General features: G+C 59.4%; 1 protein-coding gene across 5 annotated transcripts in view; it reads left to right on the top strand.

Moving 5' to 3' along the window:
* Positions 1 to 336: 336 nt before the first annotated feature.
* ABCA2 (ATP binding cassette subfamily A member 2) overlaps positions 337 to 22,596 on the top strand; it is a 43,524-nt gene continuing 21,264 nt past the window's right edge. For 4 of the 5 annotated variants that reach the window (XM_067309411.1, XM_067309414.1, XM_067309412.1 and 1 more), the window contains exons 1-12: positions 337 to 568; positions 13,733 to 13,826; positions 16,587 to 16,698; positions 17,240 to 17,406; positions 17,693 to 17,820; positions 18,106 to 18,210; positions 18,715 to 18,900; positions 19,223 to 19,441; positions 20,171 to 20,505; positions 21,099 to 21,258; positions 21,561 to 21,689; positions 22,031 to 22,198. In XM_067309411.1, the coding sequence (XP_067165512.1) occupies positions 503 to 568; positions 13,733 to 13,826; positions 16,587 to 16,698; positions 17,240 to 17,406; positions 17,693 to 17,820; positions 18,106 to 18,210; positions 18,715 to 18,900; positions 19,223 to 19,441; positions 20,171 to 20,505; positions 21,099 to 21,258; positions 21,561 to 21,689; positions 22,031 to 22,198 (1,869 nt within the window). In that variant the 5' untranslated portion in view covers positions 337 to 502. The remainder of the gene's footprint in view (positions 569 to 13,732; positions 13,827 to 16,586; positions 16,699 to 17,239; positions 17,407 to 17,692; positions 17,821 to 18,105; positions 18,211 to 18,714; positions 18,901 to 19,222; positions 19,442 to 20,170; positions 20,506 to 21,098; positions 21,259 to 21,560; positions 21,690 to 22,030; positions 22,199 to 22,596) is intronic. The other variant, XM_067309413.1, reaches the window with a different exon arrangement.

The following is a 22,596-nucleotide window of genomic DNA, read 5'->3' on the forward strand; positions in this document are numbered from 1 at the left end:
GCCCAGCGCTTGCAGCCGCAGTGCCCTCGGCGCGGGCACGGCGCGGAGCTCCCCGCGGCGCGGCGCGGCGCCCCGGCCCCGGCGGCCGCCTGGGGACGCAGGTGCGGCGCGGCGCGAGCAGGGCAAGGCGAGGCCGGCGCGGCGCGGCGCGGCGGAGCGAGCGCGGCTCCGCTGCGCCTTTAAGGGGCGGTGGCGACGGCGGCGGGCGGTGCTGGGCTGGGCCGCGCGGCGGCGGGCCGGGCCGGGCCGGGCCGGGTTGGGCTGGGCTGGGGGGAGGGGGGCGGCGTTGCGCAGGGCCGGGCACGGCGGCAGGGCAGGGCCGGGCCGGGCCGGGGCCAGGGGGGCCCGTCCGCTCCGAGCCGAGCTGCTCCGAGCCCTCTGCGGACAAAGGCGGCGGCGGCGGCGGCAGGCCGGGCCGGGCATGGCGGTGGGCGGCGGGTGAGCCGCGGTGCTGCGGCGGTGCGGGGGGCGCCCCGTGCGGCGGGGCCGGCGCGGCTCCGCCATGGGGTTCCTGCACCAGCTCCATCTCCTGCTCTGGAAGAACGTGACGCTGAAGCGGCGGAGCCCGGTGAGCCCCGGGTGCGCCGCGGTGGGGCGCAGGGGGGCTGCGGGGTGTGGAGGATCCCTGCAGGAGACTGAGCTGCATCTGGGCGGGGGGGGGGGGTGTCCCTGGAGGGCGCAGAGGGGCCTCTGGGGCGCTGCCCCGCCGCGGCGCTGCCCCTGCCGGGGCTGGGGCGCAGCCGCCTCGGGTGCCGGCTCTGGGCGCTGCAAGCGCCAACGTCGCCGCAGTCCTGGGAAGGCCAAAGCTGCTCCGCGGGTGGCGAGGCCTCGCTGGGGGGGGGATACGGCAAGGGTCCCCCCACCCATCCCAAATTCTGCCTCTCCTGAGAGGGGCAGCCATGAGCCCCTTCCCCTGCGCAGGGGCAGGCTTGCCCGTCCCTGCGCGCTGGCGGAGGGGGGAGCCCTTGGGAGCTGCTGGCCTTGCCTGGGTGGGGGACTCGGCCTCTCCAGGGTGCCATGGCTGCGCTCGGGAGCCCCCGCCACCCTGAGCATGGGGTTTCTCTCGATGTCTTCTGAGTCCCGCTCCTTTCTGTTCCCTTGTTGATGCCTTCCTCCTTGTCGGCCAGGCTCTGGAGATGAATAATGCATGGGGTGGTGGATGCAGAAACCTGGTGATGTCTGCTCTCCTTGGGGGCTGGAGAAGTGTGGATGTGGTCTGTTCGTAAACCCCCAGAGTGACTGAGAAACGGCCCTCCTTGCCCAGCTGCTGGCATGTCTGTCTGCATGCCCTGCAGCAGGCTGGACAGCTTGGTAGCACACATCTCGCAGCAGCAACAGTTGGGTCTCTTGCCTGCCCCTGCTCCCACCACGTGCCTCTGTCTGTGGGAGCCGTCCAAGGCCTTTGGCAGCAGCGGGCTCCGTGTGTGGGTGCCTGCTCGAAGAATCCAGGCCTGCTGGCTGGATACGGTCTCTCTTCCTTCCCCTCTGCCCAAGTCTCTGCTGGGGTAGCTTCCCTGTTTGCATCTTGGACCTGTCTGAGAACCCAAAAGCCCTGGGCGCTGGCAGGGCTCTGGTCCCAGGGACTGCATCCCTGGGGCGGGAGAGCTTTCCCAAGCTCTTGGTATCCGCGGGCTATAAATAGGCTTCCAAATCATATGTGGGTCAGAGCCACATGTTTTCTGTGTGTTGGAGAGAGCTGCTCCTGCTTTTTGGATACAAGGGCAGGAGGCCGGAGAAACTTGGGCTTCCCTAGAGGTTCACCTCTCTGGTGGGGTTCACCTCCTAGGCTTGCCAGGGGGAGGGACAGAAGGCAGATTTTTTTTCTTGTACCTGGTTGCTAGCAGGCGAATGGATAGCAGGTTGGTATGTACATAGCGCTGGGGTCACGAAACTAATTTAACCCTTCCCTGGCTTTTTCTGCCTGGTTTGTATTGTGGAGGAATTATCTGGCCGAGTGGAGCAGCATGTTCCTGCTGAGCCGGTGGGAAGGGGATGCAGTGGCAAGGTGGAGGATGCTGGGGCAGGCCTCTAGCTTGGGGGAGGCTCTTTGCCGCCCCCCAAGTGCTCATTTGCCTGTCATGCTGGGCCTTCACGTGAAGAACAGGGAGGTGCTGGGATGCCTGGGGAAAGGGGACTTGGCTGGTAAGCTGAGGAAGGACTGTCCCCAGGGATGTGGACAAAACCCCGGGAGCTGCATCGGTGGCAGGCTCGGCAAGGGGGATGGGTGCGCTGGGCTCCAAGGGAGCTGGTTATTTTTAGAGGCTGGGGGAGGGTAGCGAACTGCTGCTCCTGAGCTGGTAATTCTCTCTCCTCTTCTCCCTCCCAAATATCCTGCAGGCCTGATCCTGCATGCTTTCCTTTGCAGGAAGCACCCAGGAGCATCAGACCCTGGTCCATCCTGGTATCCAGAGCTCCAGAGTCCAGCTGGGCCAGGGGAAAGCATGGGCAGCTCTAGGCCAAGTCTGGGTTGTGGGTAGGTGCCCACTGCACAGGCTGCCTCTGTCCCACTTAGATGGGTGAGGGAGCTGCCCTTCGGCTGAGTCATCTCTGCTCCTCACCCTGAGTGGAGCTGAGCAGCCACGGGAAGGGACAGATACTGCCCTCAAGGGTACCCCGCTGCCCATGGGCAAGCAGGCTGGCACACCTATCTTGTGCCTTGCTGGCTGCTCCTGGTGTCTGCTGCCCCTTGGCAGCTGCTCCAGACTTGGTGACCACGGCTGGTGGGATTGCAGCCTGGGGGTGTGCATCTCTTTTGGCCCCCTTCTTTCTCCCTGACCCTTGCTGCCCCTTCCCACTTCAGCTGGGTGGTGTGGGAGTGAAATCTCCTAAAAAGCTGCTGCAGTAGCCTTCTGGTTCCAGGCTTGCTGGACCTGGAAGGAGGAGGGCAAGGTGTCCAGGCCTCTTCACCCCCACGTGAAGCCAGGTGTTGCCTGATCCCTGCTTGTTGAAGGTGGTGAGCAGGGCATGGTACTTAGGGGTAGGCTACCAGATTGGCATCCCTGGACCTGCGCAAAGCTGCTGTGTGCGTGGAGTACGTAGGTGGCACACAAAAAACACAAGTCAGGTACCAAAGTGAGAGCTGCCACTCCATGCAAAGGGTGATCTGTAGCCCGTTTGGGTGCAACCCCTGGTGCAGTCGTACCCTGAGGACATGTCTGTACTCGGCAGGCATCACCTGAGCCCGTCTCCTCCTTCCTTTTGCTCCTGCTGCTTTCGAGTCCTGTGATCAGCTCAAGCTCCCTGTGTTTCAGGTGTCTGCCCGCCTTGCTGGCTACCTGGACACCAGCCTGCTGACTCCTGCAAAAGCTCTGCACTATCCCAAACAGCCAGGGAGCAAAGCTGACAGGCAAGCTTGCCTGCCAGGGTAGAGTCAAACCCATGCCAAAGTCCAGCCTTTCAGCCCTGGCCTTGTCAACCTGAGCTGATCCCTGTAGCTTGCTCTTCCTGTGGGTGAAACATCTCACAGTTGTCTGCCCATGCCCTGCCCAGAACCAGGTCTCGTCAAGCTAAAACATGCCCAGACCCCTTCAGCACCCCAAGGGGAATCCCACTATGCCAGGCGGAGGTTAGTAGGTCGGACTGGAGGGATTAAAGCATGGAAGGGGGTAAGCACAAGACCTCTGCCCTGCTGTGGGTTCACCCTGGTAGTTCACAAGTGGGCAGCAGTTGGACAGGGATTGCCGGGCTTCTCCTAAGCTCACGGAAGGTATGTGGTGTATGTGTTTCCCTCCCCCAGCAGGCAGCCGGACGTCATCATAGCCACGTGCTTGGCACAGGGCACTGCCCTCGAGTACATGCCTCAAAGCGCAGTGCCCTTTCCTTCCCAGCAATGCTGAGGCCAGCGGCTCTGGTACACTGGAATGAGAGATGGGGAGGGTTTCTCCTGTATGCAAACGGGTGTTCAGCAGCACCCGTGGCTGGCAGGGCACTGGGCTGGGACTCAGAACTGGGGCCAGCTCCTTTCTCTGCTACTGAACTACTGGGCAACCCTAGGAAAGTCACCTTCCTTCTCAGTCTTGTGTTGCAGCTGGGCTGTGTGCTCCTGTGATGGGACAAGTTAGCATTCATCCTCAGCACCTAGATCTGGGGGGGCTGTTTTGGAATTAGCACTGTAATGAGGCACAAAAGCTGTTTCAGGACAGACACCTTGTCCTCAGGCTCTGCATTTTGCTTGTCTGCTTCAGGATACTCAGCACTGGCAGGTCCCAGCCCTGGTGGGGAGGTTGACAGGACTTGGTGCAGTAGAGCTGTGAGATTGGGTGACCTTCTAGGGAGAGGTCTGCCCTGAACCATTGTGCCATGTGTCACCCGCTTCTGTAGCCCTTCTGTGTCCCTGGGCCCCACTGGCACCTCAGTCCTCTGTGGAGTTACTCGTGACCTTGCTCTCTTCTTGAGAAGGATTTGCTCTGTAGTGGAGGCCTAATCCTGTGGTGGTGGTGTCAGGAACCCTTGCTGTGGTCTTGAGACATGACGTGCATGGGCTCAGTAGGGAAGATGTGGCTGCGAAGGAGGGAAGAAAGGCTTGGCCAGCTGTGGAATCCATGACTGGCTGGAAAAAGAGCCCGCAGGGGAAACGGGACAGGAGCATGCACCGTGCAAAGAGTAAGGACGTCATCAAATTGTTTGCTTTGTGTCTGTGTCTAAGGAGCGCCTGCATCATGGTGAGGATGGCGTTCCTTGACTGTGTCACAGTGCTCTTGTAAGCACTTGGCCTGAGTCTGCGAGGGAGTGTCGGACTTTGCCCAGAGTCGCTCTTCTGCCCTGGGGGATGCTTTGGGGTTTGGCCATGGTTTTATTTTTCCTGTGCTGGAGCTCCTGGGATGGTGGGGTCTGAGCAGAACATCTCCTTTAGATGAGATGAAGTCAAGATTATCAGTGCTCCAAGGATAGGCAATACCCTGGGGGTGCAATTGTTTACAGTCCTGGGAAGTCCAGACTTGAGGCCTTCCTAAGTCTAAATCTGTTTAAGGTAAGAAGTCCAGTAAGTAACCTTAACTCTGCTCTGCAAAGGGCCTGGGGGTGGGCACAGTTTTCTGGGCAGATATTCTAAGGGACAGAGTTTCAGATGACTTTTTAGCTTCTTAAACCTACAGTGGATTTAAAATTAACAGATGAACTCTCAGATTACCCCCAGGCACTACGTGAGGGCAAAGTTAAGGGTGTTTGGCCATGTTCCCAATTGCTTTCTGTGCAAACGCATTTGGAAAAGGAAGGTAACAGGAATTTCTGGCTTTTTAGTGATGAAAGGGCGCTGTGGAGGTGTAATTTGTGAGATTGGCAAAGTGCATTGACTGTATAGGACCCTCCTGGAGGAGCTGTGAGCAGAAGTTGAGACTCTAAGAGCCGCTTCTGTTTTGCGGTGCGTCTCTGACATCAGCAGGGCTCCCGTAGTTTGAGCCCAGGGTGTGGAGAGGATGCATCCAGTGCTGCAGGACTGGAGGCCAGCTGGGGAGCAGGAAAAGGTTTGGCCTCATGCTGGGAAGGATGTGTGCCTTCTCCTGCTCCTTGGGTAAGAGCTGGGAAAGCTCCCACTGCTCTAGTGAGTTGTCCAAAAAAAATCTGTTCCATTCTCCTCCCTGAGTGGGAGAGGGCCAGGTGTAGGGTAACTTTGTTGCTTCCAAAATAAGCCAGGTGGGAGGAGGAAGAGGAGGTTTGTTCTTCTTCTCTGAACTGTCTGGGAGCTGCTGCAGCATCACCTACACCAGGGTGCAGCTCCCCACCCAGGCCTGGGACCACAGCTGGGAACCTCTGGAGGAGAGAGCACCCTGTTTCCGCAGAGGTGCTCCCAAAAGCTGGCCCCCGTGATGGGGTGGCAGCTGAGAGTTCAGCCGCCGGCTGGATAAGGCAGCAACTGTCGACTAGGCCCGGCCCTGTGCTGGTTCGCGATGGTCTTTGACCTCCGTGTTTGCAGCAGCACTGGGGGATGAGGGGGCGGTGGTGGGTGCCTGGGGCAATGCCTGCGTGGCCGTGCTGGGCAGCATCCCTCTGGATCGCCCCTGCTGGGGCAGGAGGCCTCTCACACTGGTTTCTGGAGCAGTGTGGTGGCACCTGTTGCTGATTCTTTCATGGCTGCAGCGGCCCGGAGAGGAGGGCGGGCAGCTGCGAGGCACCGCGCTGCTCCTCCCCTGCAGCCGGGCCGTGAGCACGCGTGCACACGCGGTGCTCTGCCTCAGGCCGTGCCCTCCCCTCGTCTCTCCGTACGGCTGCTCTGCACCCTGTGGCTGTGCAAAGCTCTCCTGAGCACGCCTGCAGGAGCCACCAGAGCCTGAAATTGCTCCTTTTGCCCCCAGCTGTTCTGCTGGGGCTTGCCCCTGCGGGCGAGGAGCCCTGGGCCGCCGTCTTTAATTGAGTGAGGACTTGGGCAGCGGTGTAACAGCATGGGGCCGGGTGGTGTGACTGAGAGGGATGGGCTTGGGCTTTCTGGAGCAATGGCCTCTTTCCTTCTGCCCTGCCTGGGTCTGGCTGGGCTCCCTGGAGAGCTGAGCCTGTTTCACCTTTGCGTTTCGCTGGAGGTACAGCATTTTTCTGGTCTCCAGCCACGGCATGTAGCTGTGGAGCAGGCTGCCTGGTGAGGTGCAGTTCTGGGGGACTCACTGGTGAGTCTCCATGGGGATTTTTGACTGTTGTCTGGCTCCAGTGGAGTCTGACCTCGTGGTTCAGCAGGGACGCAGGCCTGAATGGCTGCAGCCCTTCCACCCCTGGTTTGAGATGGGATTGGCAGGCCAGGTGCTGAAAGCGTTAATGCTGCACTGGATCCCACTTTGACCCTCTTTGTGCAGTGTTGGAGCTGCTGCACAGGGAAATGATGGGCATGGTGGATCATGGGTGGCAAAATGTGTCCAGCTGATGGGGTGTCTTGGATGTGCTATTTGTTGTAGTCGGACCCTGTGCTGCCACCTGCTGGGAGCAGGGCTGGGGCCATTCTCCCCTTCTGAGGGAGTTTATTTGGGGGCAAGGGGGTGACAGAGTGGATCGAACTGGATTTCTCTGCACCCCATATTATTTTGGTGCCAAGAAAGGAAACCCACCTGGGAACGTGGGTGAGGAGCTGCTGCAAACCAGGTGCCAAGCTTGGGAAGGGAGGTCATGCTGGTAGCTGCAGGAGAGTGGTACCTGGCACCAGGCTGGAGAACATGTGAGCAGGTCCAGAAATGTGAGGTTTCACCAAAATGCTCTGTGGGATGGAAGGCAAAAGCAAGAGGTGGGAGAGGTACCTCTCCACTGGGTGCAGCTATTCAGGGTCCTTGTCTGAAAGAGCTGCCCATTGGCTTGTCCTGTCGGATCTTTTGGTCTGGTACCCAACTATGGCCCCAGCGTGTTGCCTGAGCAGGAAGAAGAACTGTTCTTGGCTCTCACTTGGGTTCCTGGCTCAAGAAGGGAAGAGCAGGGGTTATAGAAAGCTTTAGTCATCCAGTTCAGGGAGTTCCTCCTCCAGATAACTTGATGCCTCCAGATTTCTCTTCTCCAAGGTGTGTCCCAAACCCACCTCGCAGGCCTGTCATCTGGGCATGTGTGTAAAGGGAGGGTACAGAGGTGGAGGCATGTTTTCCTGGAGGTGAATGGTGATGGGACAAGAGGCAATGGGCCCAAGGTGCACCAAGTGATGTTCTGATTTAGATATAATGGAAAAATTCTTCACAAGGAGAGCAGTCAAATATTGGAAGAGGGGCCAGAGAGGAGACAGGATCAGAGCGCTTGGCTGGGATGCTGGGGGCCTTGCTCATCTGAAGTCTCTGGTACTCTTCTTTCATCAAGACAGCCTTTTGATCTGTTTGCACTCCCCAGCTGTAAGGTTGTGTTTGCAATAAGCAGGTATTTGACGACACTGTGATTCAATGTTTTGATGGCTCCAAATTTCAAAGCTTTTCCTCTGTCCTTTAAATGTCATTGGAAAAGTTTAGGTGTTGGTTCTCTGGGAACTGAGGGACCCCATGCCCTGGGGCTTCCGTGAGCCAGCACCCCAGTGCCTGCTGCCTCTGGTCTCCACGGGCAGAGCTTGGACCTGTAGAAGAGGCTAGTGGGGAGAAGGTGGCAGCAGCAGGGCTTGTCTTCCTCTCATCCCTCCCCAGTAAAAGATCAGGTAAATCATGCCCTTTCCTGCAGCAAGCTCAGGACAGGGTTTTTTCACTGTTAGGCCAGGCTTGCCCCAAGCTGTGCATGGTGCTGTTTCAGCTGGATCAGGGCCGGTATTTGCTTGTTTGCACCACAGGGAACAGCTGTGGGTTGTTGTTGTTGTTTTTGTTTTTTTCCCCTGGAGCAAAGAGTGCAGGAGGGACATGACTGAAGCCAGAGAGCACCCTGATGGCAAACAGTAGGTGCCCAGGAATCCTGCTCTTGCCCCTCTGCTTTCCTCTCCACCCTTGGGAGGGAAGGAAGGTCTGGTCTTGTCCTGTTGGGGGATGGCCAGCAGTACTGTGTCCCCCAGCTCTGCCATGAGTTTGGAGGCTGATGCCACCCATCTTGGAGGGGGTGGGGGGGCAGGGGTCCTGCTGAGCGGGGAAGGGGATGCAGTGGCAGGAGGAGTCAGGACTGGTCTGGAGTTAGTGGCACACTGGTCCAAGCAGAGCTGGACCAGGGAGGTGGAAGAGAAGCTGGGGGATTTCGGAGCTGGCTCAGTAGTCCCCGGGGCCAGGCTTGGGCTGGAGGTGGTGCTGATATGGCAGGTCTGGGGTGAAGGGGGCTTCACTGGGGTCACCGCAGGTTTTGGAGCTAGGAGAGCAGGCTCGAGGCAGCAGCCGCACCCTGGCTTGGAGGGGTCTCTGTCAGTGGAGGGCTCTTAACACTCCTCTGCTGCGTCACACTTACGTAAGGTGACAGCTTCCTGGTGTTGCCGCAGGCACAGGCAGCTTTCTGGCAGTGGGCAGGAGGGATGGAGCAAACCCTCAGTGGTGGCAATCGGCATGCGGAGAGCTGCCTCCATCCTGGGCCTGGCTAGCCTTGTGGGGAAAGCCCAGCCTGGCTGTCCCAACGTACCTGCTGCCACATGTGTCCTGTGCCACATGAGCTGGGGCAAAGGGGGATGGCGGTGGAGTTGTCCTGCTGAAGCCCAGCATCAGCCTGGCCATCAAGGACCCTTCTCACAGCATGCAAACTGCATCACGCTAACCCCGAGCTGTAGCACAGCATTTCTGCTGGCCAGGAGGCTGCTTCCTTGTTGCTCAGGCCGTGCTGCACCATATGGCCCTGGCGTTGCCCAGCTGCTTCTCCTCTCTGCTCTTTGCCCCTTCCCTGCCGTGGCAAGGGTGCGGCATAGACTCTAAACTGTTGGCCTGGTGCTCCAGGAAGCTGAACGCCCACCCTGTGGGGAGCTATCTGCCTTATGTCCACACCATACTGGCAGCACCCAGGGCCTCATCCCTTGCCTTCCTGGGGCTGCGGAAAGCAGGGAGCCAGGGCTCAATATATCTTGTGATCCTACCAGCTCTTATCCTGAAGGATCCCCCAGGGCTGGTGCCCTCTTGGCAGGCTGCAAGGACCTGGGAGTCTGTCCCTATGTGGCCTTGTGGGGTTTTGGGGGGTTTTTTTGGTTTTTTGTTTTTTTCTTTAGGATGGTGCCTTGGTCCAGGATGGTGCGTGGTCCCCCAGAACAGAGAGTCAGTGTCCTGGTGAGGGGCTGGGGTAGGGAATGTGAGATGGGAAGGGGCTGTTTGGAGGGAGGATGTCCTAAGGGGATGGCAGAGATGTTGAGGGCATCAGGGCTGCGCTGTGCAGTCTTGCTCCCAAAATGTGCCCAGCGGTGACAACCTGAGGGGCTGCGAGGCCAGGCCCTGGGGGCTGCCACCTTGGAGCGGGTCTCGCTACGCGCTCCGGCCCCATGGCCTCCATCACCCTCACCGTGGTGGGCAGGAGGGGCAGATGGGCACTGCGCTGCACCCCCACTGCCTGTGGGGGCTGCGTGTCCCCCATCCCTGCACCTTCCTGGCCCTGAGCTTCTGGGGAACGAGTTGACCAAAGGGTCAATGACCCACATCAAAAAAAACAAATGAACAAACAGGGCCCTCCTTTTCCCAACAAGGGCTGAACAGTGCCGAACTGAGCCCCCGCCTGGTACGCGGGGATCAGCGGGAGGTGCCAGGCGGGGCTGGTGGAGGGCACAGACCCACAAATGTTTGCGCACAGAGGCCCGATTGTGCGCCTGGTAAACAGGGCCCCGAGCAGAGGACAAAAGCCGCCGCACAACAGGCGCCCGGTGCCGCTGGCTGCCCGCGGCGAGGCCTGGGTGCTCCCGTGACATCCCCTTGCCTGGCAGAGGGGTGCTGTGACACCTGGGACCATGCCTGCCGCTTGTCATGCCAGCCAGAAAAGGGATCCCCCAGCGGAGCGGGGCAGCTGGAGGTCCTGGCGCCACTCCAGGGCTACCCAGCCTGGCCAGCCTCGCTCCTTGGGCATCCTTTGGCCTCGGATTGGCCTCCTCCCGGCTGGCCCTTGTTTCTCCGGTGTTTCCTTCCCCCAAAACAAAACCCAGGAGCCACTGTGCCAGCAAGTGCCTGGACCTGCTCCCCGGCTGCCACCCTGCTGTTCCCAGCTGCGGCTCCTGGAAACCTCCTCCCAGTTGGCTCCTTGCTGTGCTGGGGCTGAGCAGATGACTAAGCCGGTGGCTGGAGGCAGCGCAGCGTGTGGGCATGGGGTGGGTGTGCAGTGCCCAACATCACGGCTGCAGCCGAAAGCGAGCTTTGGAGCTTGCTGGGCTCTGCCATTCCTTTCCCTGCACTGGGGGGTTGCATCCCAGCCCCACATGGGGTCAACAGCCCAGGTTGTGCTGGCCCTTGCCTGCAGGCTGGAGGTTGGCATGGTGTTGGGATGGAGCTGCCAAGGAAGCATTTATTCCCCAAGGCCCTCGTGCTCTTTTTAGCCCCTTTGGTGCTGGAGAGGGCGAAGTTAAGGGTATAAGGGAGTTGCCCCCACATGTGGGTGACTGAGACATATTTGGCAAGGAGAAATGGCAGTCTTTCCCCTTGAGCAGTGCCAGTCCCTTCCCCAGCTCTGTCCTGCCCCTGGGGTAGGGCCCATGGGTGCAGCCGTGTCCTGCGTGTGCAGGATGCAGCCTGGGAGCAGAGCCATGTGTGCGCAGGAGCCTGCTCGCCCTCTGCGCTGACGTGGTGCAGTAGCAGGGCCCGGAGGTGCCGCCAGAGTCCCTTGGCCATGTGCCAGCATGGGATCCTTGTTTGGGGGGTTCTTCCACTTGCTGTGTATTTGTTTGCCTGAATTAACTTTTTGGCAGGGTGCTTTCAGCCCTTGGATGAGTCTGGAGGGGAAGCGAGGCTGCTACTGACAGAAGGGCCCGGCCTCCTGTCACCTGCTGCTGGTCATGTCATTCCAAGCAGTCACTTTCATTTTAAAATCCTCTCTTCATTTTAAAATCTAGATTTATACTGAGTTACCAGTTTGTGATTTATGGTCTTCATCCTCTGTAGTTCTTTAAAGCACTAGGACTCACTGGGAGGGCACTTCTGCTGAACAGGATCCTTCGGGATGGATTGGTTTTGCTCTCCTTCCGTACACGGAGAGTTGCTTCTTGCTGTCCTAACCCCAGGGTGGCCCAGGCTGGGAGAGCAGAGCAGGGAACAGCATTTACCCAGAAAGCTCGAAGAGACGGAGCCAGTGCTCAGCTCTGCGTCCACTTGCCCAGGGACGCTGCTTGGGGAGGGGGGTCCACCCTTCCCGGGGGCATATGGCTCTGGCCAAGTTGTGGGGACGGCTTTGCCTGGGCTGGCCTCCAGACAAATCCTGTGGGCGTTGTCCCCTTTCTGGGCTGAGTCACTGTTGTCTTCTCTGGTGAGATGAGCCCACCTCCTGGGAGAGTGGCCGGGGATAAACCTGACCCAGGGATCATGGGCAATCTCACCCTGAGAGCCTAGCTGGCATGTCCTGTGGCATGGACGGATAGTTGGGCAGCAGGGACCTTTCCCAGGGCTCCCCAGCTGAGCATGGCAGATGTTTGCTAGGTCTCCATCCCATCAGACCCCAGCCCTGGCTGCCTGGTGTGAAACAGGCCCCCCCTCCCACAAAGGGAGCTTGTTGGATCCCTCAATGCCTGCTGTGGCCATCGGCTCACGCTCACAAGACCCCAAGGTCCTAGGCCTGCTCCTCATGGCGTGCCATTCCCCGGGAAGCAGCTTGTGTCTGGTCAGCATGGGTGACTGGGCTGGAGCAGGAGCAAGGTGGGACAGGGGTGGCTTGCAGGTGCCATAATGAGCACCTTCCGCATGAGTGGGACTGGGGTCTGCAGTGCCAGATGTGGCAGCAGTTTCCGGTGTGCAGGGAGGTTGCTCTGGGAACCTAGGCAAAGGCAGTCCTGGGGTGGCGTCTCATGCATGGTCCCTCTACTAACACACTGGGTCCATGTGGCCCCCTCTCAGAATGCCTGGGTTCTAGTCTGGCCCTGGAGTGAATTGAGGTAAGCTCACCTTGCCCCCTGTGCCTCAGTTTCCCCAGCAACGATGTTTCTCCTTCATTTGGCAGCAGGGGCAGAAATAGGGCCGTGATTTTTTCTGGCCACTCTCAGTGCAAACTCACCACCAAAAGCATGGCACCCCTGAACTGGTACCCTTCCTTAGCATGAGGAAACTGAAGCACTGCACTGCACAAAGCCCAGTCACTTGCCGGAAGTTTGGCAGCCCTGGCACTGGCGATGGGGCAGGGGCCTGCCTGCCCTGCCAGGCTGCTTCCCTCGCTGTAGGGCCCCCAATTACCTGCCAAGCCCATGGCCGGGGCTGGGAGCTTGCTGGGGGGCAGCTTGCTGTACCAGCCTTCTCCTTGCCTCCACTGAGCATTGGGCGTCCCAGGATGAGGTTGCGTTGACAACAAGACAAGCGTGCTGGCCACTGGCTACTGGAAGTGGTTGAAGGTGTTTGTACCCATACCCCAAGTCTCAGTGTGCAGAACCCAGTCTGGGCTGCGCATGCTATTGGGGTCAGGGATTCCTGAGGATTTGTTGTGATTTACCATATGCCACTGTTGGAAATCCTGTGCAGCTGGTTGCCTCCTGGATGGGCATGGAGGGGGTGCTGGGCAGAGGGCACAAGACCGGGAAGTGGCACTCTCAACCTCCTCGGAAGTCCTCTCCTTGCAGGATGGAGGAGACTGAGACATGTAGGGTGTGATGGGAGGTGGAAAAAACCCAAGTGTCCAGGTAGCTGGTTGTAGATTTGACCCTCTAAGGCTGCACTCTGTCGTCGTGATGGAGAGCACTGGTGGGTGACAGGGCCTTTGTGTCTTGTGGGCGTGGCCTCACCACATCCATGGCCGCACATATGGCTCAGATACCCCCGGGCTGTCTCCTAAGGGCAGGAGTATCAGCCTGGGCTCAGGGTGCACACACACATGTTGGCTCTCCCAGGATCAGGGCACCTGGAGCCAGGCTTGGCTCTGAGGGCTCAGTCCAGCCCCAGGGCTGCTGCAGGTTGCTGGGCTTTGCCCAGCCCAGTGCCCTCCATCTCCAGGTGCCCTCCAGCTTTCCAGTGCCACATAACCTAGCTGCAACTAGCCCACACAACCTGGCTTCCGCTCATCTCTGGGTCCCAGTGGGATTGAGCAACAGCAGTGCCATCAGGCACTTGGAAAGACACGGGCACTGGCCCCACACCGCACCGAGTCACCCCTGCAACCATAGCATCTCCTGGGAGAGGACAGAGGGATGCCCCAGAGACCCCTGTGCTGCTGCCTGCGCTCCTCCTTCGTAGCCAGGTTCTCTACCCAAGTGTCATGGTCCCTTCCACTTTGTCATCCGCAGTGGGTGTTAGCCTTTGAGATCTTCATCCCCCTGGTGCTCTTCTTCATTCTCCTGGGACTGCGGCAGAAGAAGCCCACCATCCCTGTGAAGGAAGGTGAGCGTGAGCAGGGGTGATGCCTGGGGCACCCTCACTCGGGATTGGGACGGGATCACCCCGAGGCTTCGGGGAGCTCCTCCGACCCTCTGGGGATAGCCTGGGGGCCAAGCGGGAATCTCTGGCAGTCAGCAGGGACCTAGAGGGGCAGGGGCCTTTCAGCGGTGTAGCACCGGGCGCTGGGTGCCAGGGCGCTGCAGTGAGGGTTTGAGCTGCTAGTCAGACAGCACCTTCAGCCTCTGGGCTGGCAGATCCAGAAACAGGAGGGTTTGGACAACCAGTATCGTTCTGAGCCTTGGGAGCTCCTCTGGGGGTGACCAGGCCCAAATAGCCTTCAGATGACATTAGAAAGGACGTTTTGTCTCTGTACAAAGGCGCTTAGGGGGAGTGGGGTGATGGATCCTGGGACCCCAGCTGTGGCCCAGGTTAACAGTGATCTGAGCTTGTGTTTCAGCTGCGTCCTGGTGGCGTGCGAGGGAGAGCCAAGATGCAAGGAGTGCCGGGGCCCAGGCTGCAGGCGTTGGTGGGCAGTGCGCTGGTCCCCACCCTGTCTCTGATGTGCAGTGTGTGTTGTGGGGGTTTTTTGTTTGTTTTTTTCTTTCTTTTCTCTCATGTTTTCTTTTTCTTTCCCACCATCACCCCCGCCCGCCTGCCCTCCATGCCTCTACTGCATGCTCCAGTCTGTAAGTTGGTTGGATGGGTGGGTGCCTCTTTCTCCCTCCCTTCCTCTGCCTTTGCCAGTGAAGCGTGTTGGGGAGACAGAGCCCACTGGCTCCACTCACTCTGGCCTAATCTGCACTTCTGTAACCCTGTCATCTCCTTCCTTCTCGGCTGGTGAAGATGAGCTTGGGCAGACCAGCATGGGCCATATCATCCCTTTTCTGCTGTGCCTGCAGCTCTGACTGCCCCCGACCCCTTTGGTGCTGCCCTACTTAGACCAGTCCATGGTGGTGTCTCCATACAGTTTTCTTTGCCCAAAGCCAGTGCCTGGTTTACCAGGTGCTGAGGCTGATCATGGCTGTGACCAAGGTTGTTCAAGGCTGGAGATGGCTTTCCAGGCCAGGCAGAGGCTCATCCTGTCCCTTCTTCCCTCTCTCCTGGGGCAAACCCTGTTGGATGCAGGCTCTGATGTAACATGTGATTGCCCAGTTTTGCCTGTGATCCCCCACTCTTGTCCCCCAAAGCAGCCTGGCTGGAGAGGGCTCCCCAGCCCCCTCGCTGTCATGGGACTTGTCCCAGCCCCATGCAGCCAGGACAGATCCATTAGGTTGGGACACTACTAGAAAGGGCCTGGAGGACAGCGAGATGCCACCCTGCTGGTGGGCTGGGACATGCCCAGTGACCTGATGCCTGGCTTTGTCACCTAACTGTGGCACAGCTGTCAGCGCAGAGTGCTTTCCTCACTCGCCTGGGACTGGGCTGTTGGCCTGTCCCGTGCAATGTTGGGCCTTGTTTGCCCTGGGATATCTGTTTTCAGTGCCCAGAAGCACCTCTTCACCAGCTCCTGCCTCTCGTGGCTGTGCTAACAGCACTGATCTTCTAACTCTGGGTCTACCAGGGCTGATGGGGAGGATGGGCAAGAGGAAGGTCCTACTGTGTCGGCCTCTTGGTTGGAGGTGTGGAGAACCAGCCAGCTGATGTTTATTCAGGGCAGCATCTCCAGATCATGGCACCTTGCTGCCACCCAGATGTCAGTCACTGGGCTGGAGTGGGGCCCAGGCCTTCTTACCAAGGAAAGGCTGCTTTCGAGCCTTCCTTGCTGTGCCCAGCACCATCCCCACTAGGAGTGAGAGGCCAGGCTTGTCCCCGACGCCTTTGCAGCCTCACACCAGCAATTCCCCTTGGGCTGAGCCAGGAAATCCTGCCAGGAACTGGGGCTCTGCCAGACAAGTTAGTGCCTAATACAGCTTCAGGCTCAGGGGTGAGACGCTCCTAAAAATGGCACCACTTTGCAGGAACCTCAGTCCCCAAGAGTCATTGGCTGGTGACAACTCACCCCATTAGGGATGGGAACAGGTAGGACTGCTGGGCTCCTCTCACCTCAGACCCCAGGACATGTGAACGCCTTGGTTAGGAATAGTCATCAAATACCAGGGTTGTGGGTGAATGTTTGCTGTCTCCTCGTTGCTCCTCATTTTTTCCATCTCTCCCCTCTGCCTCAGTTTGCCATTTCTTCTCACCTCCTCCAGCCACATGTTGGGGCAGACAGGCAGGGAAGAGGATGGGTTTCGAGAGGGGGCCATGGGGGCTTGGAGAGCTGTGGGTGCCAACTCTTTACCCTGTCATATTCTTTCTCTTCTTCCTCTTCCCCGGAAAATCCAGTGGTGCCTCTCAGACTTACTAACAAGAGCGGCCAAGAGGCCAGGGGAGGTTGCTGGCAGTCCTAAGGGCAAGGGTCAGAAGTCCAGTGTCATCCTGGGGTGGGAGGGCCACCATCGCCCAGAGGGGAGCGGGCAGGGTGAAGAGGGCAAGTATGACCTCGGAGCCCCTCGGGGTGCCCTGGAGACAGGCAGGAGTAGCCTGCCCAGATCCCTGAAAAGCCTCCAGCCCGGGGAGACCCTTTGTGGCAATGCAATGAAAGCAGCAGACTTCTGACCTTTGCCGTCTGCCCTCCTGCCTTGAGGTGTAACCTCCCATGGTGGTCATATGGTGCAGTGTTCCTGCTTCTCTCTGAACTGAGTGTCTGTCTCTCTGGTGGCCCTCTCCTCCCCTGCCCCTTATCTTTCTCTTGGCTCTTGTGCGGGCTCCCTCTGGCTCCAGCTTTCTACACGGCGGCCCCCCTCACCTCAGCTGGGATTCTACCTGTGATGCAGTCCCTGTGTCCGGATGGCCAGCGGGATGAATTTGGCTTCCTGCAGTATTCCAATTCCACGTGAGTTGGGTCCTCACCCTGTTCTCCTTTTCTCCAACCCCTGTTCATCCCGTGCAGCACAGGCACACGTGTGCAACATACGTCTTCTCACACTGGCGGTGTCTCATATGAAAAAATGCACCAGCTTGTATCCTCCAAAGCATTTGGGTGCAGTCTCCCGGGTCCCCAAGGTGCAGAAGACATCTCAGCCTGTTCCCTCTGGGCTTGCAGGGTCTCAGGTGCCTGGCAGTCTGCTGGGAGGAGGGAAGGAGATGGCCCCTCAGGGACTCTCTGAGATGCTGGTGCTCTCCTTCATATCCTTGGCATGTGTTTCGACTTGATATGAAGGCAAGGGAAGCTCCTGGGGGCAGCAGTGTGGGGACCATGTGGCTGGGCGATTGCACCTGCTGTCCCAGGCAGCACAGCTCCCCACATGTGCACCCCAGGGGGCTTGGACCCACCCCAGGGTCATGCCCTGCCTCTGCGGAGGAGCACACACCAACCCAGCAGTATGGCCACAGCCCCTGTTGCTGACACCCCCAAGGTACTCTGCTCTCTTCAGGGTAACACAGCTCCTCGAGCACCTCAGTGAAGTGGTGGAGCAAAGTAACTTGTTCGACCCAGACCACCCAGGCCTGGAAGAGGAGCTGGAGTCCCTGCGCCGGCGCCTGGAGGCCCTCAGCAGCAGTGAGCCCAGCTCCATGGAGACCCACTTCAGCAGCCGAGCAGGTAGGCGTTGTGCCCTGCCAGCCCGCATACTCCCGCACAGGTGGGGATGGGCAGATGCGGTCTCGGAGCAGCAGCAGGCAGGGTGAGGGCGTCCTGCCTGCTCCCACGCCAGCCACTGAGCCATGTGGCAACGTGTGGCAAGGCCCCACCACTTTCTTTCATCCCTGTGGGCCCTGCATGCAGGGGCAGGACCAGGTGTGAGGTGTCCCCTACATGGGCCCATGCCCTGTTTCCCAGCCATATGTAGCTGCTCTGACCTTGTGCTGCCTGTTTTGTTCCTTGCCAGGATCCGGCTTCACCCTGGCGTGGGCAGCCAAGGATCGGGGCGAACTGCACCGTTTCCTCACACAGAATCTGTCCCTCCCCAACAGCACAGCCAATCTCCTCCTGGGCTCCAGCATTGACCTCCAGGAAGTAAGTGAGCAGAATGGGGCAGGCCCTGCATAACAGTGTGGGGATGGAGGGACAAGTTTTTCCAGGGACAGTGAGCTACAACAGCAGATGTGCATGTCCTGACCGAGCCCTAGCCCTGATTGCGGTCTGCTCATGGTGGGGAGCCAGCAGGCACCCAACAGGGACACATCCTGCCCTCTTGCCCCTTGGCCCCCATGCCAGGGCGTTGCTGGGCAGACAGCTCCCTCCACTCTCAGCATGCTCTTCCATGGCATGCTCACTGCCCTGCTCACATCCCCGTTGCAGGTGTACCACCTTTATTTTGGATCTTCTCCTTTGGCACCCGACGACACCCATGAGAGAGATCTGTGGGATCGGTTTGGCCCCAGTGAGAAGATCTTGAAGCTAGAGGTGAGAAGTGTTTTGGTGCCCCAGGTGGAGGACATAGCAGGGTGTAGCTTGTCCTTCCTCTCCCCTCTACGCCTGCCTGCCTGGCTTGCCCCAGCCCTGCACCATGCTGCAGAGTTATTTGGGGTTGTCTTTCCAGGCAGAAGGGACATTATCAAGTGGCTGGAGCAGGAACCAGGGGTGCTGTGGTCCCATCCTGGCACTGCCACTGCACTTTGAGGAAGGCCAGTCTCTGTGCCTTAGTTTCCCACTGCAGCATGGGTTGCCACATGGGTTGCACTGCCAGGACATTGGAGGATGGGGCAAAAATTGTCAGCTCCTGTGACCTTGGCTGTGGAGACCAAGTCCTATGCTCTGCCAGGGGCTGTAATCCCCAAAATCTGCATGTCCCCTTTTCCTGCACCCTCCATGGAGACCATGGATGTGCGTGCCACATGTATACTTGGGGGGGACCAAGGGATGGAGGGGGGCCTTGGGGACAGCCACTGCCATAGGTGCCTCTTGCAGAAGAGCCTCCCCAGTGGCTGGAGGACCCTGCGGGAAGGGCTGATACACAAGGCCCTGCGCGACCCCTCCAGAGCCTCGCACAGGCAGACCCTGCTCCGCCTGCTCTCGCAAGCTCTGGGCCTCACCAGTGCCACCCCGGGGCCCACCGACTCCTACAACCCCCAGGCCTTCGTCACAGAGATGGAGGTGAGCAGCCTCATGCCGGGGGAAGACAGACTCCACAGGTAGATATCCCGGAGCCCATGCTGGGAGCAGACCCCTCCAGGGAGTTACTGGGCTCCGGTTGGGCTCTCTGCTGGGCTGGTTATGGCACATGGCCAGTTCTTCACCAAGTGCCCAGGGTGGGGACAGATTCCCTATCTGCCCTCTGTCTCCTGTGCGGAGATGAGGGCACATGAGAATGGAGCAGGAGAAATCACCAGGGCTTTGGGCATTGCTGAGATGTCTTGGCCCATCCGGGGACTCTTCATTCTGGGGGCAATAATGCTGCTGGCTCCCTGCCCTGCAGAATATCATCTTCACGGCGCCAGTGCTGGAGCACCTCACGTGCGACCAGAGCCAAGGGGGGCTGCGGCACCTTCTCCGCGTGGCCCCAAGTCAGCAGGCACTGCTACAGGCCTACCGGGTGCTGGTGTGCAACGGGAGCCAGGTGGCCCGTGAGGAGCGCTTCACCCAGCTGGCTACCGAGCTCAAGGACCAGCTGGACTCCCGCAAAATCGTCAGCAGGGTGAGTGCAAGACAGTGATGTGTCTTGGGCAGGTTTTCCCTAGCTGCTGGGAGCTGTGTGGGACCAGGCTCTCGGACCACAGGACTCCTTTCCCAACCCAGATTTCTGTGCCAGGCTTCAGGACACGGCCTGTCCCCTCCTGGTCACCCCCCACCCTCTCACAGGGCATCTCCCCCCTGCCCAGTAGGTCCCTGGGGTTGGTCCTCTCCTGCCTCTCTGCTCCAGTGGGACCACAGATGATGTCCCTCTCCTGGCACCCACTCACACTGCCCGTTGGATGTGGCAAGGGGCAGAGCACTGCTGGGTGCCCCCAGCACCCTGTGTCCTCCCAGCATGTCCCCTGCAGGGTCCGACGGGGCTTCTCTCCCCAGGGCTGGTAAAGCCCTCAGTGGCACAACTTCTTAAGGCCCTGTCTGGAGTCTCCTTCTTCATCCTATCCTCATCTAATGTGTCCCTTTCTGTGACTAATAGGGAACATTCTGCCTGCAGGATGCATCTCCTGTTCCCCAGCAAGACTCCGTCAGTGCCTCCTGCTGCCCAATTGCTAAGGATGCAAAGGGACAAGTCCTGGGGCCCAGCTGGGCATGGCTCTAGCCCTTTACCAGGGAAAAGGAACATGCCATCATTAGGAGTCCCCCTTGAGTCCCTTTCTCCAGTAGCAGGCGAGCGGGATGCCCCTTTGCACTAGTTTCCTGGCCAGGGTAACTCCTTATCTGCTTGACTTTGCAGTTGAAGCTGGATGAGGTGAACAGCACGGCCACCCAGCACCGGCTCCATGCCCTCCTTGAGGACCTCATGGAGATGGAGAAGGTTCTCCGCGATATGGATATTCTCTCAGCTTTGGCCAAGCTGCTGCCCAAAGGAGCTTGTGCCAGCAAGGCCCCACCACCCACTGCCAACAGCACCAGCTGGGCCAGTGGCAACACCACAGCAGGCAGCAACACCACAGCAGAGGAGGAGAGTGATGGGGAGGGCGAGCCAGGAGGCGAAAACCCACAGGGGCAGTTCTCAGCCTTTGTGCAGCTGTGGGCTGGGCTGCAGCCCATCCTGTGCGGGAACAACCGGTAGGAGCCCTTGGAGGAGGTGGATGCAGAGCCTGGGCACACAGACGGTGTGATGGCCAGTGGCTGGGCACTTAGGTGCTCCCATCCCGTTGAGGCAGTGGGTGCAGGGGAGCCCACCCTGCCTCTGCCAGTGATGAAGGGAGCCCAGACCATCCCTCGCTGAGCCCTTGGGTGAGACTGGTGCCACAGCGAGTCCTTGTGCCCGTGCTCTGCCCATGTGGCCATGGCCAAGGGAAGCTTTCCATGCCAGGCAGCAACACTCTGGCATCTCACTGGTTTGGGAGTCGCTGTAAAATCCTCCACCTTGGCAGCAGCCGGGGAGGACAGGGAGCCTGGGCAGGGGGTGGGAGGGCTGGGGTGAGTTTTGCACCCTAGCATGGACACTTCCAGGGGAGGTGCAGGAGGAGCATGCTGGCAGGGTGGCTTACCTGGTGCCAGGCCTGGCACGATGCTGCTATAGCACCCCCTCTTCCTCCCTTGGTTTCCATGGTGGGGAGACCTGCACTGCCCCAGCGCTGAGGCATTTGGGGGCATGCTAGGTGGTACCCTGCGCTCCTAAAGCCCCTGCACCCAGGACTGACCCATGTTTGCAGGACGATCGAGCCTGAGGCACTGAAGCAGGGCAACATGAGCTCTCTGGGCTTCACCAGCAAGGAGCAACGAAACCTGGGCCTCCTTGTACATCTTATGACGAGCAACCCCAAAATCCTCTACGCGCCTGTGGGCACTGAAGTAGACAAGGTCATCCTGAAGGTGAGGGCTTAGGTTCATGCTGGCGCAGAGGCCAGGACCCACATCCTTCCTCTCCCACCAGTCCTGCTCCAAGAGGGACATGCTTGCCCAGACAAGCTCAGCAGGGATGGTGCACTGTGTGAGGCCAGGGCTGAGCTAGCCAGTGCCGTTGGAAATGTGTAGCCACTCTGGAGTGTGTTGGGATGGCAATGCCTGCAGGGAGGTGGGCAGATGTCTCCGTGGCTGCTAGTGGTGGAGGGCAGCACCTCCTGAAGAGCTGGGTGCCCTTGCCCCTTCCCACTGCATGACCTTCCTCCCCCCAGGCCAACGAGACCTTTGCTTTTGTGGGCAATGTCACCCACTACGCCAAGGCATGGATGAACATCTCCCCTGAGATCAGGGCCTACCTGGAGGAGGGCAGGCTGCAGAGACGCATCCACTGGCTCCAGCAGGTAGGATAGTGCTGCGGGGCCTGAACCTGACTGGGCCTTACTGCCCCAGGGGCAAGAAGGGGGTCTCCTGCTCCCACCTACCTCTCTTAGACTCTGTGCTAACAGGGGGAGGTAGGATACAGGAACAGATGCTTCATGTGAAGGTGCTCAGGTTGTCCCTGGGTGCCTACCCTGCTCTTGCGAGCACTGGGCTGGGTTCCTTGTGCAGGGTGGACACTGTCCCCCTTGTCCCCAGGAGGATTTCTGGGAAGGGTTTGTCCTGTCTGTGTCCACAGGGAGGGCAGCACTGAGAGGCAGGGGGTACCCCAACTCCCTCTCCCATATCTGCCTCCCTGTCCCAGTTCATGGCCGACCTCCACAAGCACCCAGAGATCCTGAATGTCTCCGACAGCGACCTTCTCCACGGCTTCCTCAATGGCAACTTCTCCCTGCCCAACGCCAGTGTCCTGCTTCAGCAGCTGGACACCATCGACAACGCTGCTTGTGGCTGGGTCCACTTCATGGCCAAGGTGAGGCTGTGCCTGCCAGTGGGCATGTGGAGGCCAGAGCAGGACTCACTACCCAGAGCAGGGCTTTCCACAGGGCCAAAGAGGGGGTCAAGTCTGCTTTGACCTCCTTCAGGCCACAGGTTCAGGTCACAGCATCTTCCCTATCACGGGGAGAAACAGTGACAGGACACCTGGAGGAGATGGTGGCTTCTCCAGTGTAGAAGCTTTTGGGGAGATGTTAAAGGCAGATGTGCCCATCTCCATGGTTTTATGGGTATCCAAGGGCTTTCTGCCCCACTAGCTGGGCCTTGTGGGCTGGGCTGGCCCAGGCAATGGCTGCAAAGCAGGGGCTTGCAGGGTCGCTGTGAGTGGCATGCTCCACAGTGTATGCAGGGTCTACATCCTGGACCCTTGAGGGC

Source organism: Apteryx mantelli, chromosome 21 (assembly GCF_036417845.1).
Source record: "Apteryx mantelli isolate bAptMan1 chromosome 21, bAptMan1.hap1, whole genome shotgun sequence".
Classification (NCBI taxonomy): Eukaryota; Metazoa; Chordata; class Aves; order Apterygiformes; family Apterygidae; genus Apteryx; species Apteryx mantelli.